The sequence below is a fragment of the Tursiops truncatus genome, chromosome 3, assembly GCF_011762595.2.
Source record: "Tursiops truncatus isolate mTurTru1 chromosome 3, mTurTru1.mat.Y, whole genome shotgun sequence".
In the NCBI taxonomy this organism is placed as follows: domain Eukaryota; kingdom Metazoa; phylum Chordata; class Mammalia; order Artiodactyla; family Delphinidae; genus Tursiops; species Tursiops truncatus.
The window spans coordinates 9,905,790-9,925,058 of NC_047036.1; the positions used below are offsets into that span (position 1 = coordinate 9,905,790).

The 19,269-nt window shown below is 36.5% G+C and overlaps 1 protein-coding gene across 1 annotated transcript in view; it reads right to left on the minus strand.

The window, feature by feature from the left end:
• CTNND2 (catenin delta 2) overlaps positions 1-18,021 on the minus strand; it is a 776,118-nt gene extending 758,097 nt beyond the window's left edge. Inside the window, exon 1 of the mRNA XM_073802014.1 lies at positions 17,875-18,021. Coding sequence (XP_073658115.1) covers positions 17,875-18,006 — 132 coding nt within the window. The 5' untranslated portion in view covers positions 18,007-18,021. The remainder of the gene's footprint in view (positions 1-17,874) is intronic.
• Positions 18,022-19,269: the final 1,248 nt, after the last annotated feature.

The window sequence follows — 19,269 nt, forward strand, 5'->3', positions numbered from 1 at the left end:
AGTGGGATAGGGAGGGTGGGAGGGAGGGAGGCGCAAGGGAAGAGATATGGGGATATATGTATATGTATAACTGATTCACTTTGTTATAAAGCAGAAACTAACACCATTGTAAAGTAGTTATACTCCAATAAAGGTGTTAAAAAAATAATAACTTATTGGAAAGGTACTGGGATATCTCAGTGAATTTTTCAAAAAGTTGAACAACCAAGCGTTCTGGCTTTCTTCACAGGTCAACAAGACCTCCAACTGTCCAAACTTCGTATGTTAGACCATCAGAGTCTACTCAATATAAACTGCTGGGACAAAAAGACTCAGAGAAATGTGATAATATGCCCACCACTGTTCAAGTCGCCACGCAGAGGCCATCAATCCTCTGTGCCAACAGAAACACTGGGTAACTGGGACTGTACAGAAACTGGGGGCTTAGGGTAACCTGGCAGACACCTCTAAGCTGTCTCATCTCTGGTAGTAAACTTCTGGAGGCCTGCAGTGACACTGTGTCATTATAAAGTCATAATGCTTAAAAAAATGTAAATCTTAGCAATAAAAAGAATAGCAATTCAGTTATACACACAGCTAAGCAGTTTAAAGAACGAAATCATAAATGAAGGAAGTTAACAAGGTGAAAATGCAATTTCTCATTCATTCTTCATGTGTACGTTATCAGAAAGGTACAATTCAAGCAAATACCCGGACGTATCACATTATTGTGAGTAGGAAAGATGGTTTACTTTGGTTCAATTATTTTAAAATTAAATGTGAGGTATTACTGCTAATGAAATAGTTACATCATGACCTTACAACTCTTACCTCTATCTAAAAATATTAAATTTCATCTACTTATTTTCTTTCTACATATAATTCCTAACAGCTGTTATTTAATTATTCATTCATTCGTTCCACCAAAAACTGAATCATCACCAGTTATGAAATTAGACAGTACTGGAGCCTTGATACTAGGAATTTTGTTATCAAACAAAAATTTTGCAAAAGCCATAAAATGTGTTTCACTAAGCTCACTTATTAACACTATAAGGATTCCAACAATTTGAATGAAATAGGTGGATTCATTTCACTTACTTCCATAAAACAGTCCAATAGCAATAAAATATCAGAACTCCTGGAATGAATTTTACACAATCAATTCAACCTTGGTGGTTAAGAATGAAATTCATTACTACTGTTAGTCATATTATTAATTAACAAAATAATGCCAACTTTCTTCATTGTAACCACTGTACAAAGAGCAGCCTCCATATGCCAGGTACTATGAAAGGCCCTTCATATAGTATACAAAAGAAAAAAGGAGCACTTTCCACAGTATCATTCAAATATTGCTAATGTCCTTGATATTTAAGTAGAACTACCTGGGGTCCCCGATTTCATTTTGTGAGAATCCCCACTGGCCCAAGATTTATGCAAACCCTAGGGCCTAATGTTCTTCCAGGCATCTTTGGCTCTGAGCTCCAGGTCTGTAGGAAAGAGCTCCCTCCTCTCTCAAACACAACAACTATTCCGTGTGCAGACGAATATGAGGAACACAACTTGCTGTCTTTGATTTTCCCCAGACTCCTTGATATCAGACACTGGCCTGTGCTAGGACTTACACAGGCCTGTGGTTTCAGAGGATTTTAAATCACAGCAACAAAAATGACCTGATTATCAAGAGTTCTAAACACATGTTTCTTTATTTCTTTATGAAGAATTTGATTTAGAAAAGTGAGAGAAAGAACGATCTACATATTCTCCCAGCAAGTTGAAATTTAACATAGTTATGTGTCATCAAGGAGCTTCAAAACACCTCCCACACTCTCTCTTCAGCATTACATTTATCGACCATCTCATGTAATAATCTGACAATAAGTAAAACTCTAAAAGCTAATTTAATATAGTTTTATTCTCAGTCAAATAGCCTCTTCTCTCTCAATTTCCTAAGTAACTAAAGAAACTCCAGATTTACCTTTGGGTTTCATGAACTCATCCAAAGTTTGAGATTGCATATATGTTTAACTGCCTAAGAAAGACTGGTGAAGAGCAATTCACTAAGCTGATATAAACTCATTAAGAGCATAGATTTCCATGAGATCATAATGAACTAATTAAATAACATGTGTTTTTACAAGTTGTGTTATAATTTGCATACATTCCATCGTAACTCTGATATATGATTGTCCGCATTTCACTAGATCGTCAAACTTAGTTTTGGAGAGATGTTACGTGCCTTAACCAAAGCCATTCGATAAGAAGATGCTGGAAGAATTTGAATCAAATCTACTGATGCCAAGTTTATTACTTTTCCCATCATGCCAAATATTGGCCCAAATCCCATATCTACTTACAAATAAATCATTAAAACAAGATGATACACTTCACCTACAGGAGCTACTGCTAGCTTACTATGGTGCCATGGCAGAAGCTCTGAAGTTTTAATTTGTCCTTGAAACTGGAAGAAACATTTTCAGCCCAGTAATGCCAATTGCTTTTCCCCCTATCAAAGTTCATCAAATGTCTTAGCTTAAGTCTTTAACTGGACTTGCTATGGAGGCAATAGTTTCTAATGCTCCGCAATAATAATCGGTCTGTTGATAGATACCAAATATTTAAAAGTTAGGACTATCTCAGACCTGGGAAAAGACTCTTAGCAGGTATGACAAATCTGCATACATTCAAACTTTGCCAATATTTATAAAATAATTTGCAATATTTGTCTTTAGTGATGGAGTACTAATTAGGAGATTTTATTTACTAACAAGTTGAATGTCAGACTTCAAAAATATTTAACATTTGGAGAAGCCCTGAGTTCACTTAATTCAACCTTTTATCCAAAGTGAGTCCCTGACAGATACTCATTTAGATTCTCCTTGCTTAATTTTAATAATCAAGAATTTGATGTTTCTTTCTTTGAAATTATGGGAAGTCTAATTTTTTGGGGGGGTTGGGGGTTAGGTAATGGTACAGCACATATCCTTCCCCAATTTTTCATATCCTAGTATCCTAGAAATTCCATATCCTAGTTTTATGTCCTAGTCAGAAAAAGAATAACATTTTTTGAGCATCCTGTGGAAAGGCAATAGATGAAACTGGCAACAAAGGGCTCCCCCACCAGCCCCACCCAGGGCTGCAGGGATCGCTATCAACAAATTTATAGACAATCACAGTACATTTCTGTGCTGCCACCCACTGGTGAAAAGGGCTGCCATTGATCCTTATTTGCTGGTGAATTTCCTGAAGAGGCAGTAATAACTAGTTGTACTTTTTGGTACTTTCCTAAATTTGTCATTTGCCAGCATCCTTGAGAACATTCCTTCCATTTTTGAAAGTTACCACCTTTTGAACCCATCCCCAAGGTAGACTTGCAAGAAAACTGGCCATCATCCTTAGCAATATGAACCCCAAGTCTGACTATTTGGACCTTCAAAATATTTCATGAGTTACCTATGTCTTTGCATTATTCCTCTTCAGCTTAAAATTGCCTAAGTTTCAATTAAGAATCACGTCTGATACGAAACTGAAACGCGCCTCCTCCAAATGTTGATCCTTTGTCCTAATTCTCTTAGCCGTACAACATCTGCTCAATAGATGTTTCCTCCTTCTTTTCCATATTTGATGGCAGTTCTTATAGCCCTTCTTCCCACCCCACCCCACCCCTCCCACTCTACCACCATAGTTTGCAAGCCAAACATCATTGGCTCTTCCATCTGAAACTCAACGTAACTTGGCTTCTGGACTCTTCACAGGACTGAGTATGCTGCCCTGGAAACACTGGGGCTTATAACAAATGTTTGGGAGCTTATTTTGTCTACTGAAAAAATATACTGCTAACTAGTTTTTAAAATATAATACTTAAATATTTAAATATGTATTATTGATCTACCATAGGATTGTCTGGTGTGTGTCCTCAGGCTCTGGTCTAGCAGTTCATTTAAAAAAGTTGCCTTGGCCCAAGAGCATGGTTAAAATAAGTAAGACAGACAAGAACAAGTGATGGCAGGATGTGAAGAATGTGGTACACTAATAGATGCAACTTCTTTGCAAAACAGTTTGGCAGTTCCTCAAAATATTGAGCTGAGAGTTATCAGATGACCCAGCATTTCCATTTCTAGGTGTTTACCCAAGAGAAATAAAAACATATGTCCACACAAAAACTTATACATAACTACTCATAGCAACGGTATCCCCAATGGCCAAAAAGTAGAAACAACCCAAAAGCCCATCAAGAGATGAATGGATAAATGAAATAAATGAAATATATCCATACAATGGAATATTATTTGGAAATAAAAAGGAATGTGAAATAATGATGCATACTACCACATGGGTGAACCTTGAAACATTATGAAAAGTGAAAGAAGCTATTCACAAAAGACCATATATGTATGATTTCATTTATATGAAATGGCCAGAAGAGGAAAATCTATCAGGAAAGAAAGTATATTAATTGTTTCCTAGGGTTGTGAGGCTTGGGAGAATGCAGAGTGACCGTTAATGGGCATGGGATTTCTTTTTGAGGGGACAAAAGTGTTTCAAAGCTAGACGGTGGCGACGGTTGCATCTGTGACTATACTTGACTCTGTGACTACACTGAAAACCACTGAAATGGGTGAACTGTATGGTATGTGAGTTATATTTCAATAAGCTTATCTTTTAAAGTTACCTCAGGATGTATAGAACCATAAGACTTAGAAGTAGAGAAAAGTATACAGACGGTCTAATACAACTGATTTTTTATAAACATGGAAAATCAACTAAATCAGTTATCTACTGCTATGCAGCCAACCACCCCCAAACTGGCTTAAAACTACAATGGTTTAGCTTGGTCATCATTCTTCAAGTATCGGTGGGATCAGACTGTAGCTGGGGCCACTTGTCTGGGACTCGACTGTAGATGATTCATTGGAAAGTTGATGACAGGAAGCTGGCGAGTTGATGCTGGTGTCAGCTGAAAGTTCAGATGGGGCTATGAGCTCAAGGACTGAGCATTTCTCCACATAGCCACCTCCACTTTATGGTGGCTGGTTTCTAAGAATGAGTATCCCAAGAGAACCACCTAGAAAGTGTACTGCCCCTCACACTCTCGTCTTAAAAGTCAGACGGTGTCACTTCCGCCATAGTCTCGAGTCCATACAAAGTGAAGGACAGGGAATAGAGAGCCCATCTGTCAATGGGAAAGTGTCAGAATCACATCAGAAGAAGGTCACAGAGATGGGAAATAACGCTATGGCCACTTTTTGACAATACAACCTCGCACAGTGAGTATTACAGGGTCAATATATTGTCACCTGTTTTAATTCACCATGAGGCAACATTTATATAGGGTCCACATTTCTCACAAAAACAACCTGTGCACTTCTGGTGTTGACATAGAAAGTATACTCCGATTTTATGTTTTAGTGAAGTGGCTTTCAGTAACAAGCTGTTTTAAGGCCATCTTCACTTTGTAGAGTTTTCTCATGAGAAAATCCTGCAAAATAACCCTCAAATGAGCTGGGGACATAATCAGGATATGCTACAATAGCACTTATGATTATTCAAACGAAATCCTTATAACATTTTAATATGAAGACTCTATTTCCTGTAACCTATAGATACAACTGAAATTAGTCTTGTATTGAGTTATGAAGAAGCAAGCTTCCTATGTGTCCAGAAAAGTCCAAATAAAGAAGCTCATGATGGGGGAAAGAGATAAGTTAGGAGTTTAGGATTAACATATATACACTACTATACACACTACTATACACACTACTATATATAAAATTGATAAACAACAAAGACCTACTGTATAGCACAGGGGACTATACTCAATATTTTGTAATAAGCTACAAGGGAAAAGAATCTGAAAAAGAATATATATATAGAAAGATAGATAGATAGATAACTGATATATATATCAGATATATATCAGATATATCAGATATGTATATAACTGAACCACTTTGCTGTACATCTGAAACTAACACAACATTGTAAATCAACTATATCTCAATTTAAAAATTAATTTAATTTTAAAAAGACACAATATATCTTATGCCAATACATAAAAAAGCCAACAACAAGAAAACCCCACAATACATACAGCATACCACCATTAAAAAAACATACAAATAAATAGCAACTACAGAACAACGTATGTCAAAATCTGTAATAATCAGAAGATTCTACTATGACCATATTGAGTTCCATCAACTGTGAATAGGTGAAAAATCTCCCAAACACAAAGGAAATGCAAGACCAGCAAACAATTATTGTAGCTGGATTGCTCTAACCTCTGGGGGAAAGTATATTTTCAAAGAATAGTTAGAAATGATTGAGACAGATACTCAACAAATATGAGAAATTTGGTATAACTGCATAGAAACAAAAGGAATTGGGTGTCTGTGTGTCTTTTTATGTGTGAAGTTGCTGATTCATGTACTAACAGGGAAGTTGGTGGCTTGTTTTTTGTTTTTACTTTCGGCTGAAATAAGGCACACAAGTCCATTCAAGGAAAAAAAAAAAAGACACTCGCCTACATATTTTATTAGTGAAGGATATGTTTCAGTTAACATGCCTCATTTTAAAGTTTCGATTTGGGTTGTTTATGGAGGAAACTGCAATTTGGGGGTCTGGGATTCATCAAAGTAAATGGGCTAATTCTGAAACAACATGCAGGGAAGACACGGATGCAATACAACCATTCAAATAAGGATAAAAGAACATGATCAGTGTAACAATGGAGACGAGATCCTTGTGCCATACAACTAAACTAATGGCTTTCATCACAATTAGACAAAGCATTCACTTTTGAGCTACAACAGAACAGGAAAACACAGTAAGTTTATTCGTCAACTTACACCCTCAACACAAATATATTAAACATGCCCTCTGGGTCTGGCACTCACCTGGGTGCTGGTGACACAGTAAGGGGAGGAGACCTGGTCACAACCTAACCGATAAATTAATCAGTAAACTTAGATGTTTCTCAGAAAATAAGCATTATTAATTATTATTTCTAGGAATAACAGTATTATCTATCTAGTACTAAAATGTTTCATTTCTGCTAAATCAAGTGACTACAGTGTGCAAAAGGTTTTCAACATCAGGTTTCCATACAACCCAGAAAAGCTCCCAGGATGGTAATTTCTTATCTCTATTCTCCCTAAAGGTGGAGTCATCGCATTACTGCAGCATTATTAAAGCCACGCTCTTGGAAGACATTACTGCGGAGGACTGAGGTGCGATCCCTGATATGAGCAGAGATCCCAAAATAGAGAGAATTTACATTCTAGGTTATTCATTTTAAGAATAAACTGCCTCTGACTTTCGACAGGTCTATAGCAGGCAACTGCAGGTCTCTGACAAGCAGCTGGAATGAACGGTATTATTTCTTAAAAGTGTCTGCGTTAGCTAATGGGCTAGGTTCAAAGCAGATCTTTTGTTTGGGTGGAGGGCTTCTCAGTTGTGGAGGTGTTGGGCAGAAGCGCTGGCCAGCAGAGCTACAGTTGCCCTTCAAAAGCTTCCAATCCGCTCAAAGCTGTAAAGACCCTTAGTTGATACCTTGGAGTCCTGCTTCCCAGAGCACAAGAGATGGCAGTGTCCAACTGTGCACGGAATTGCTTGGACTTGCCTACAACTATGGAACAACCTTAGGGTGACTGTTATGTAATTCAGTTTTTAATTCTGAACTTAACTTCTTCATACAGCAGATCTGCCAGGAGATGTAAGCTGCAAAATGATTCCCCAGATAACTAAATCTATAGACTTGGTGAATAGAACTAGTTAGTATTCGCTACATAAATGCCGAAGATTACTTGTCAAAAGTGATTTTTGTTTTTTTTGTTTTGGTCTCATTGATATTGAGTCCTCCAGCTGCTTTCAGAGACCATGAGTAGAATGTGAAAGTCAGAACTTGTCATTAGTGAGAGACGCTGGTCTTCACTTTTCTATGGCAGCCGCTAGACAGCCGGCTCATTTAGAGCCCAGGGCATGAACCTGCACATTCCTTTAATGACTGCAGCCGAATGACAGCAACTTGAACATGATCGATGGGCTGCCTGGGGCATGTTTACCTGTGTTGCTGATGCATGCCAGAGATAGCGTCAGTCCAAACCACTGACTCTCAGAAACAGGAATGTTCCAGGAAAGCAATGTTACGGTATTTAATCCACGGGACTCCTGTCGCCTCACATTTTCTCCACAGAAATTAACTAACACTGAGCTGTATAAGTTCGTTGAATTCTATCTGTTTGGAGTCTCATTAATGATTCCTTCAGATTTCAAAAACACATTGCAGATCAAACTGGTGAAATGACCCACCTCCCTTTTCTGAGTTAAATAAGAACAATACAGGAAGGCGCAACACTTAATTTGACCTCAGCAAAACCTTGGTCATAGAGAAAAACAAGCTAATTTCTCATTTCAGTTCTATAGCAATTTCCTATATGGTAGGTAAACTGAGTAGTTTTTAAAGTTCGAGTTTCTTTGGTCATATACAGGAAACACTGAACAAAATAATCACTGAAGAAAAAAGTCATTATTTAATTATATGTCTGATGAAATAAGTTTTACATAGAGATCTTAATGAAATATATAATATATATTTCATTAAAATATACAAAGTTTAAAGAAATTTAACATCTGTCCTTTTAAAAAATGTTTTTGTTATTTTGAGACACTAACATTGTCTCCTCGCCCTATGATAATTCCTATGTTTATTTTGCCTATTTCGACCATATTTGGTTCAGTTGCTCTGAATACTAAACATGTTTTCCCCATTTACTCCCTCTAGAATATTCTATTTGTTAATTTCCGGCTCTGTACAAATCCTGTAGAGGGTTATACCCCAGGAGCTCCTGCTTCATATGTCCTGCCTGTGGCTCTTATCAGTAATTAATTTTGGCAGATTTTCTCAGTGAGTTTGTAAGGGTCTTTAAAATCATTCTCAAAACTTTGCTCCAGGCAGCCTCTGTCAAAGTAGACCCAATGATTTATGTACAAGAAAGTAAGACATGTCATTTTTTTTTTCAATCTGAGAAAACTGAATCAACCAAAGAACTGGATTAAGATGGAAAAAGTTAAATAAAATTATAATATTAAATAATTCAGTGTGTCTGCTCATATAGCCATTAGAAAAATGTTTTAATATTTAGTGATATAAAATACTCTTGATATAACTGTTAAATGTACAAAGTATAAAATATTAAAAGTGTGCACAAATAATTTTATAGTCACATAAAAATCTTAGAAGGAAATCTTCCCAAATACTTGCAGCAGCCTCTAGCTGCAGTGTTATTCTCAAAGAAAATTTGCATCTTTATTCCTTTCTGAGTTTTTTAAACTTTCCACAATGTGCATGAATTATTTTATAATGGCAAATTCATTAAAAACTATTAAAACATCACATTTAAAATAGTCAATGTGATTTCACATATTAATATTCAACAATGAATTCTAACAATAAATATGAAAGAAGCATTAGAAATGCACTATGATGTCCTGTTACAAAATCCCACCTATTAAAAGCTTACCTTCTAACTTAGCATATAAAGGGTTAATCCATTTTTATTTTTCCCATTATAGCCTTCAGTCCCCTAAAAACTGAACTAATACCTTCAAAGGGGCGGGGCAGACAGCAACCAAATGAATTAATTCTTAGAATAGAATCTGGGGTTATTAAAAAGACGGATGAGTATGTATGTGTCTTGAGAAGAGTTACAAAGTAAAATGTTAAGGGAAAAATCAAGTTTTAGGAAAAAAAGTCAAAATAACTTACAGGCACAACTAGAATACACATGAGGGAGCATGGGAGGGTGCGGAGAAGGGAGGCAGATGATGTATCCACACTTCCAGAATTATTCAGCCATAACTAGAACTCCTAGCATTAATTCCCCAAATCTTACACAAATGGTTTATGACCCTTGTCTTTCTTTGATCTCCAATTTCAACCACCATTCTTGTGATTCAAAAGATCCACGATACACAAAGAAACAGACTTGCTTCAAACCTAGCCAGTCCTATCAGGCTGGTGCCACATGACCATCCCTTTCCTTCCTACTTGGAAGTCTGGAACTCTACCTACACCACGTGCTTGCTTTCTTTGCCCGGCTGGAAGTCTAATACCCATTTGGTCACTATATCTACATCTGGCTCCCCTCCTGTGTATGTGATATCTACAAGGCTTTCTAATACTTTCCTTGTTGTGAACTATACCATCGACAAAGACCCAGGTCTACAGATTCCTGGCTTGCACCTTCCTCTCCCCATCCACATGTCCAGACAGTCATTTACTGCTCCTAACATAGTCTGTGGTCTAGCAATGAAAATAGGGGGAAAATCATGCCCTTTTTTTCACTTTCAATCTATATCTGGCCTAACACAAAAAATAAATTTGAAAATCATCAATCAAATAATCCTCATTTTAATTTTAATACATGTAGAAAGTTCAACTTGTGGCACTATGGTCTAATTCTTTTCCTCCCTGATTAAATGAATATAAAGTTCACTAGTCTTTACAGATAATCCTTCTCTATCTTCTCGACCTTTCCTAAAGGTGTTTTAATTTCCTCTTTTTCATGGACGATAATTTTGTCATTACTTTCATAAAACGGTTTTCCAAAATACAGTTGGGAAATCGATTAGTTATATAGGTCATTTCCCACACTGTGTTATCAGAAACTATTGTTGCACATTACAGGAACACTAATAATACTGAGAGATTCTGCATTGCTACGTGGCACTGGAAAAATACCAATTAAGGAAGTGTTTTATAATGTACTCCTTCCCAATAGCATTCTTGTTATACAGAGCTATGTAATTTTAAAATTATAAATGTAGACACTAAGTGAAAATAAAGGCATGCTATCCTCACACGAGTCAATGTAAATGATCTACATTTTTTTTAGATTTTACATAAGATAAATCCTTTAAAATGCTTTTTTAGTACCTTTATATGGTTCAAACATATACAAAGTCCTCTGTGCAGTAGTTTTGCAGAGTGGGAGCTCAGAAATGCCTTTCTCCTACTTTTCTACATTAAACATAATAAAAAACTGATTAAAAGCAAGAGAATTCTGTCTTACTACCTGAAAATCAGCAATACCCTAAATTGTGGTCCTAAAAATTTCCTCTAAAAGCAATAATGTAATTGTCTGTCCTTGTGGAATGTAAAGAACAGGAGAAATTACCGTAGCAATACAGTATCTAAGGTTATAAACACTACAAAGTTTAAGGAATAAGTTTATTGGTATAAATAACTTGGAATTTCATAATATATTGACAAGAGTTTTCTTAAAATTTCACCTACAATTTTTTAATGTTTTATAACTTTTTATATATGTTTGTCTTATCTTTTTAGCTTCATGGCTAACTAACTGAAAGCAGTGAAACTCCAAATCTGTGTATCACCCAGGGGAAGCACAGTGTTATGCACATAGCAGGCAATTGATAAACACTATTAAATAAACCCAACAAAATGACACATTTGCATATACTGTTATGTACCTAGAATTTTCTATTTAATCTGTTCATTATTAAGTATATTTCACTGGTAGAATCATGACAAAAAACACATTTATCTGAGCCATAATAATTTACAAAGATCAATATGAGCTCTAAAGGTTTTTAAAAAGTTCCCCATGGAAAAGGATCTGAAATCATAATCACTTTGCTGAATCACTTTGCTGTACTAACCCAACATTGTAAGTTAACTATACTTCAATTATAACATGGTTTTTAAAGTCCCCATAATTTTTTTAGCTTACATAAGAAGACCCTTTAGATATCAACTCTGGAAGCATGTGATGATCAAAGGAGACATAGGTCAACTGAAGGGAAAGAAATGTATTTCAAAACAAGTGTAGTTTTAGGAAAGCCATGGTTTTCTTAAGAGCAAAGTAGTACACATATTGATTTAAGGTAAAATACATAGGTCAACATTACATGGCATGAGTAAATGTAAATTCTTGTCTAATAGTACAGACCAGCACTGGAACAATTTTTTTTTTTAATGAAAATATGAAGATCAGATGACTACTCCCAGGCAAACCACAAGCAAACACGTTGTATTTCTTGCAGTCATGAGGCCACCTCGGGTCTCTCCAGTGATGGGGATGTGAGCCTCTGCCCTGTCCTCATTCTCACATCAGCTTTCACAGTCAACAACAAGCTTTCTCTCTCTCTTTTTTAATTAATTAATTAATTTATTTATTTATTTATTTTGGCTGCACGGGGTCTTTGTTGCTGCTCGCGGGCTTTCTCTAGTTGGGGCGAGCGGGGCCTACTCTTCATGGCGGTGCGCGGGCTTCTCATTGCAGTGGCTTCTCTTGCTGTGGAGCATGGGCTCTAGGCACACGGGTTTCAGTAGTTGTGGCTCGGGGCTCTAGAGCGCAGGCTCAGTAGTCGTGGCGCACGGGCTTAGTTGCTCCGTGGCATGTGGGATGTTCCCGGACCAGGGCTTGAACCCGTGTCCCCTGCACTGGCAGGCTGATTCTTAACCACTGCGCCACCAGGGAAGTCCCCTCTCTCTCTTTTCTTGATTTGATCTCATTTCCCAGAGTCATTACCTAGGTCTCGACACTAACAATAATTACTTTCAAATTCTTCATTTAAGCACACAGTTCTCATGCTATCACCATACATATTCACTCTGTGAATCCACTGTTCCTACCACTTTTTCTGCCTTTTACCCCTTTTCACTTAGCAGCAATTCCAAAATCCGTCACTATAATCATTTTCTTGCATTCATCATATCCAGTGCCTCTCCACCTCGGCTCAGCCCAGCTCTCCAGACCCCAAAACAACTCAAAACAAACTGACCATGTCTACCTGATGACAGGAGAAGAGAAATACATATGTTTCCCGTACCAAGCCTTCAGACCTCCTGCAGCCATGAACTTTGCCTCTCTCCCATTCTCATAGATGTCTTTGTTCTAAAAGCCATTCCCTCTGCTGGTGCACTGGGTCCCCTTCACTCTCACCTACTCAGTGATTTTCCCACTGAAATTATACCCCTCCCAAGCATCATTAATTTCTTCTGGGTCACTGCCATCATCATAGCAGTATCTCCCAGTCTGAAATCCCTCGGCCCTTCTCGCCCCTTTAGCCATCACATCATTCTGTCTCCTCTTTGTGATGAAGGGTTATCAGTCTCCTCTCAGCTATTTGCTCAAATGATATGATGGGAATCATCACATGCCCAACCTCTGTCCTCTCTTCCTCTTCTGGTGAAGGACACTCACAAGAGAGGGAGTGGGGACTGGGTCCCTCTCTCTTAGAGCCCCATGGGACAAGAGACTTGGTAACTGTTGGCAACGAGACAGATGTGTCTGAAATACAGAAAATTATCCATAGAGTATAGCATAAATCATGGTTCTGTTTATGTTAATATAAAAGTACAAAATTCACCAGCTAAAAAGCAATCAAGATGGGAAATCAGAGCAAAGAAAGAAAAAAATCAATGAACACCTTTTCACTGAGCAGTCCATGGCTGCTGTGTGTTCAAACACTTAGGGCTCAGCTTAAAATGTCTAAGTCGTGCCATACATGCTACGTGGGGTGCATTTCATGGTTCATGGTTTGGCATGACTTAAGTTCCACTCCATGGTTATAGAGTAGAATTTATTTCTATGCAATGTCAACTACCAGCCCCAGAACTTCTGTTCTTAGTCTCACTAACAACTTATTCCAATGAATTCTTACTAGACTGAATTTTCTTTACATATCCATTTCTGTTATTATCCTTTATTGTGATTTGCTTAAATAAGGTATGCAATATATTTAATGAATTAGTAATTACATTATGGAACCTATTATATCCAGTCAGCTCAGAATATATGCTTGCTATGATAAAAAAAAAAAAAAATCACTTCCCTCCTACAGAACTGACGTCCAAGAAGCCAGGACTAGAGTGGTACATAATTGTAATGTCATAAAATATTTTTACTTGAAATTCTCTAAATGAATAAATAGGATTTTTACTCAAGAAAGCTATCTCTTCTGAGCACCAGAAGCACCAGGCAAACGATATTCTTTACGTGAAAAGATTTATAAATAGGTTATACACGTAATTGTTAAGAATCATAGAAGGTATTAATTTCTAATGTCGTTTTTCTTTCAGCTCAGCTAATATTTTTTAAAAATATATTTAACTTAGTTTTAACTCCATAAAGGATGGTCTATGCATGAGAAAAAGAGAGGAAGGATGTTTTAAGAATAATTTAGGACAAAAATGTCCCAGTGAAGGAAGAGATTGGTTGTTTGCATGAGGCCACACTAAGGAAGTCCATGGGCTTAGCCGCTTGTTGATTTCTGCCTTCAAACTGCCAGACAGCACACATGGGACCTGACCGCCGCGTCTCTGATTTGGCCGCTCCCACCTGCCCTAACTCAGCTTCCCAAGACATTTTCATTCCTCCTCACATTACTTATCTGCCACAAAGCATCTCACCTTTACTGTCCAAAAACGAGCAATGAATTTATTTTAATAATTAGAAAAAAACTCTTCACAGTAAGTTTTTATTAAATTCTCATCAAGGCTTTGGAGAGGCCATTTTATTTACTGTAATGTATTTTTCCTTTAAGTAGCTTATCCACTCTCTCAACTACAGACATCACTATTTAAGCTGAAGGACTATTTCCTATTATCCAAACCCAATTAATATTTCTTCCAGTCTCCCAATTATCTTCCCCTTTTTTGATACACTTCCTGACCCTCTAAGTCCTCTATGCCCATTCCTACCTCTGTCCAAATGTAAACGTGTATGGCAAGAAATCTAATAATTTGGCTTATTTCCTTGTACACTTTTCTAGAGGCTCATAAACATGTACAAACAAAAAATATGTTCACTATTTCGCTACTTAAAAACAGGATAATACAATACTATACCATTCCTTTCTAAAATCTTCATGGATTTTTTTCAAAGTTTAGATATATATCTAACTCACTTTTATTAATAACTGCATAGAAAGGATATATCTTTTATATGGAGGATTTTATATAAAGGAGATACCATTTTTAAAACTTTTCATCAATCAATACTGTTCTTTTTTTTTTTTTTTTTTTACTATCCCAAATAATTCTGCAATACATACTCATACTTAATACCTTATGTTCTAGGTCACTCATTTCTATAGAACCTATGTCTAAGCATGACTAATCAAAGGCTATGAAGTATTTCAAAACCCAACTCACAGCAACATACCATTTTACAAAAAGATTACAGTAAAGCACATTTTCATTTGGAATGAAAAAGAATGTGAATTTCCTCAAAATTTAACTGTAGCTAGCTTATAATATATACTGTTTTTTAATGTTTGTCTATTTGGTAGATTAAAGAAAATCATGTTTTCATTCTGAATTTTATGTCCTTGATTGGCACATTAGGGTGAAAAATATTTGCATATGTTTATTGGTTCTTTGCATTTTTCTTCTCTGAATTTCCTGTTGATATTTTTTGCCTAGTTTTCTATTCCTTTGTCTTTTTCTCATCAACATTAGGAAGTCTTAATATATTAATTATATCAACATTTTGTCATATTTGTGACACGTTATTTCCTGTGGTCTATTTTTAACCTTTTTTATGTTAAATTATTCCTTGCTATTATTGTTGGTATTCACACTGCCAACTGTACCAACCATTCATGTATGGCTTCTGAGTTTCCTGCATGTACTTTAGAAAGCCTTCTCCACCTCTAGGTTGTATGAATATTTTCCCAATGTTTCTCCCATCAAGTCTATAGTTTTATTTTGACAGTTACATTGCTTTCCCTTTGAGATTTATTTCTGAATATATTGTGAGTTAAGGGCCTTAATTTTCTTCCAGATGTTTAGTCAGTTATGCTAACACCATTTCCACCACTGCTTTGTACTCAACTGAGATACTTTGAAATGAGTCAGGCTCCTCTATATTTTTTAATCTGTTCTGAATCTTTAGTTATGTCCTAGAGAGATTATTCTTTCTATTTGGGGCCAACTGGACACAACTGTATGTTTAGTAAGGTAAAATATTTCTTTTTTTTTTTTAAACATCTTTATTGGAGTATAATTGCTTTACAATGGTATGTTAGTTTCTGCTTTATAACAAAGTGAGTCAGTTATACATATACATATATCCCCGTATCTCCTCCCTCTTGCATCTCCCTCCCTCCCACCCTCCCTATCCCACCCCTCCAGGCTGTCACAAAGCACCGAGCTGATCTCCCTGTGCTATGCGGCTGCTTCCCACTAGCTATCTATTTTACATTTGGTAGTATATATAAGTCCAAGGTAAAATATTTCGATCAAAATTTTCCCTGCAACTCTCACATATTTATGCTTCCATATGATCTTTAAAATAGCTTGATCCAATTTGCCAAAGAAACAGTCAGCCACAGAATCCTGAGTACAACTGCCTAAATGTTACATTAATTTGGGAGACAGTAATATTGGTATGGTGTCAAGCTCGTCTACACAGGACTGTAGCATGCCTTGTCCTTTATTCTCAATTCTTTTATGTGCTTTGATAAAATACTATAGTGTTCATCAGACAGGTCTGGTTATCTTATCAAATTTATTCCTCGTGTTTTACATTTTGTCACTGCTCTAAAGCTAGTGGCCTAGCAAGATTTCCAGACCATGACAGAATAAAAATCCATGACCTAACCCAGCTATATAACAAAGCAGTATTTGGAGTATAAGAAGTATCATGAACTTTTGCTCCCCTTTTCCATTACCCCTGAAAAATAATCAGAAAACTCTCACAGGTAGGCTTTTGGAAGCAAACTAATCAAGCAATACAGCCTGGGCCTCAACCCAATTTCCTGCTTACTTACCATTTTCACAAACTAGATTATCCAATCAATCTATTCGACTCTCCTTTGTGAACCTGCTTTTGCTTCACACTTTCTTGACCTAGTGACACAATTCTGAATGACAGCATCATTGATCCTTTCCATCAATGAACCTTTCCTTAGCTACTCTTTGATAACTTGAGCATCTACCTTTACCTAAATCAGTCCCCATTTATTAAACAAAATCAATGTCCTTTAGGAAAACTGAGTCCTTCTACTAGTTGAGTCCTTAATTGCCGCATTTAGTCTATTGCTCTGTTGAGAGGTTCCTGGGATCAGTGAAGTTATGTCACTCTTACCCCACTGCTGCTGCTAATTCCCTGAATCATATAATTCAAACACAGGATGCTTTTGCGCTTAAAAAGAATATTGATTTGCATTCTAGCTCATGGTAAGCAAAAGAAACAAATTAAAAATTTTTTATTTTCCAGCTTTCTTTAATCATTTATTACATTTTAATTATAAGAAACATGAATTTTATGAAACAATTACTTTTAAATCTAAGACTTCAGATTTATCTGCTTATTCATTTTTATGGCAAAGAAACGGTCGAGGAAGAATCATTTAGACTACAGCTTTACAGGAAAAGTTCTCAAATGCATTCTTCCAGAGCCATCTTGGAAACACTGGGAAAACAAATTTGCTTAGGCCCACAATGATACGATATTCATCTGCTCTCACTCTTACCAGTTTGTTAGCGTCATGGATATACTTTGAAATTTTATTAAACTTTAGGTTTCTACAGACCAATTATTTGGCTTCACACATTTAACAGTATTAAACGTCAGGTCCATCACTTAATCTGCCAAAACTTCACCTATAGGATTTTTGACTGCAATTTTCGTTTTTGTTCCTGTAGAATATTTTTTCAAGGAAAGCTGCCTAAATCTCAAATAAAAACGGAGTCAAAAGCTATTATAATCATACGTGAATAGCAATTGTATAATGAATACCAACATTCTGCTAGAAAACCATGATTTTCATCCCAACATAATTAAATCACCATCTTTCATCTGGAAAGAATGATGTTTACAATGTCCCCACGTGTATGTCAGAAAAGTGGAATGTTTCTACCTGTTCTTTGACCGAGGCGAGGATAGCAGAGGTGGTCTCTGTCTCTGAGCCATCCCCATTGGAGGTGGTGAGGCCAGGGCTCAAGGAGCTGGTCTTCTCCGAGGCTGATGGAGGCTGGTCTGGGACAGGCATAGCTCCTGCAATGCAAGAGGACACGCTCAGTGCCACTGGATATTGGCCCTGTAAACAGACGTAACTATCAGGCAGCTCTAAGAGGTACACTTTGGCAAGATGGAAAGTATGAACTACAGAGAAAGCACGTGACATAATTGTAGAAGGAGAAGCAAGCAAATAGACAGTCTCTCCTATATCCACCCCGACCAAATTCCAAAATACGCTCACAACTTTGTGTCTTGTCTTTGAGGTAAATGGAGGAAGAAATGATGAGATAGAAAAGGCAAGTAAGATGAGAAAAAACAGAGGGATAAAGAAGTAAAGATAAAAAGCTCGTCAAACTACCATTTTCTATCTGATTTAGATACATTTATTACTTGTGCACTGACATACTTTCACCTCAAAAAAAAAAAAACCTAAAGATATTCTCCTCGATATGAAAATCACACAAAATAAGTGATCAATAATTTATAAGTAATTAAGAAACACCACAGTTGACATAAGAACCTCGGCTGGTATTGTGAAATATAGTAAATGGCTAGCCTACTCCACAAATATTTGCTGAGTTCTTAACTCTGAGACCAACAGCAGACAAGAGCTGCAAAGCTGGCGAGACTCATTGGCCACAGTTTATTGTCTGAGTTCACTGATGAAAGAAAGGAGAGACTCAGATAACATCAGCCCACTTCATAAAGGGACAGACATGTATGGGTTAAAAACAGGACTCTCAGAAGTTATTTTTTCCACTGTACTTCTCTTTCTCACACAAATAAATATGACTGAAGTATCTGTCACATGTATTACTTAGCAATGGTCATCAGCAGAGGAAGTAATAAGTAACTCAGGGCAATTTTTACCCAGGCACAACAAAAATCACTGTTCAAATAAAAGGCTGGCAGTAGATCAAGGTTATTTTCTTGCCTTAAGCTATTATATTACATGTCCTTCCAGGAACCATTGCTGTGTGAATGTTAAAAGGTATCTCCTATTATACTGTATCTGAGCATCCTGGGTTTCAAACTAAGCAACATAATTTTCTTCACAGCCCTTGTACTATGTTATTAGCGGCATTTAGTTAATAATTTAGGGATATGCAAACCCCAAAGGGCTCCAGTATAGAATTTTCCTTTAAATATATGACAAAAACGTGGTAACCTAATGTTCTCATTGGACATTGCAATTTAGTTTTGACTTGTTTTTATTTTTTGAAGTTCCTTATAATATTACTAATGGGGATTAGAATATCATTGGAAAAATAAATCTGTTACAAACATAGAATAT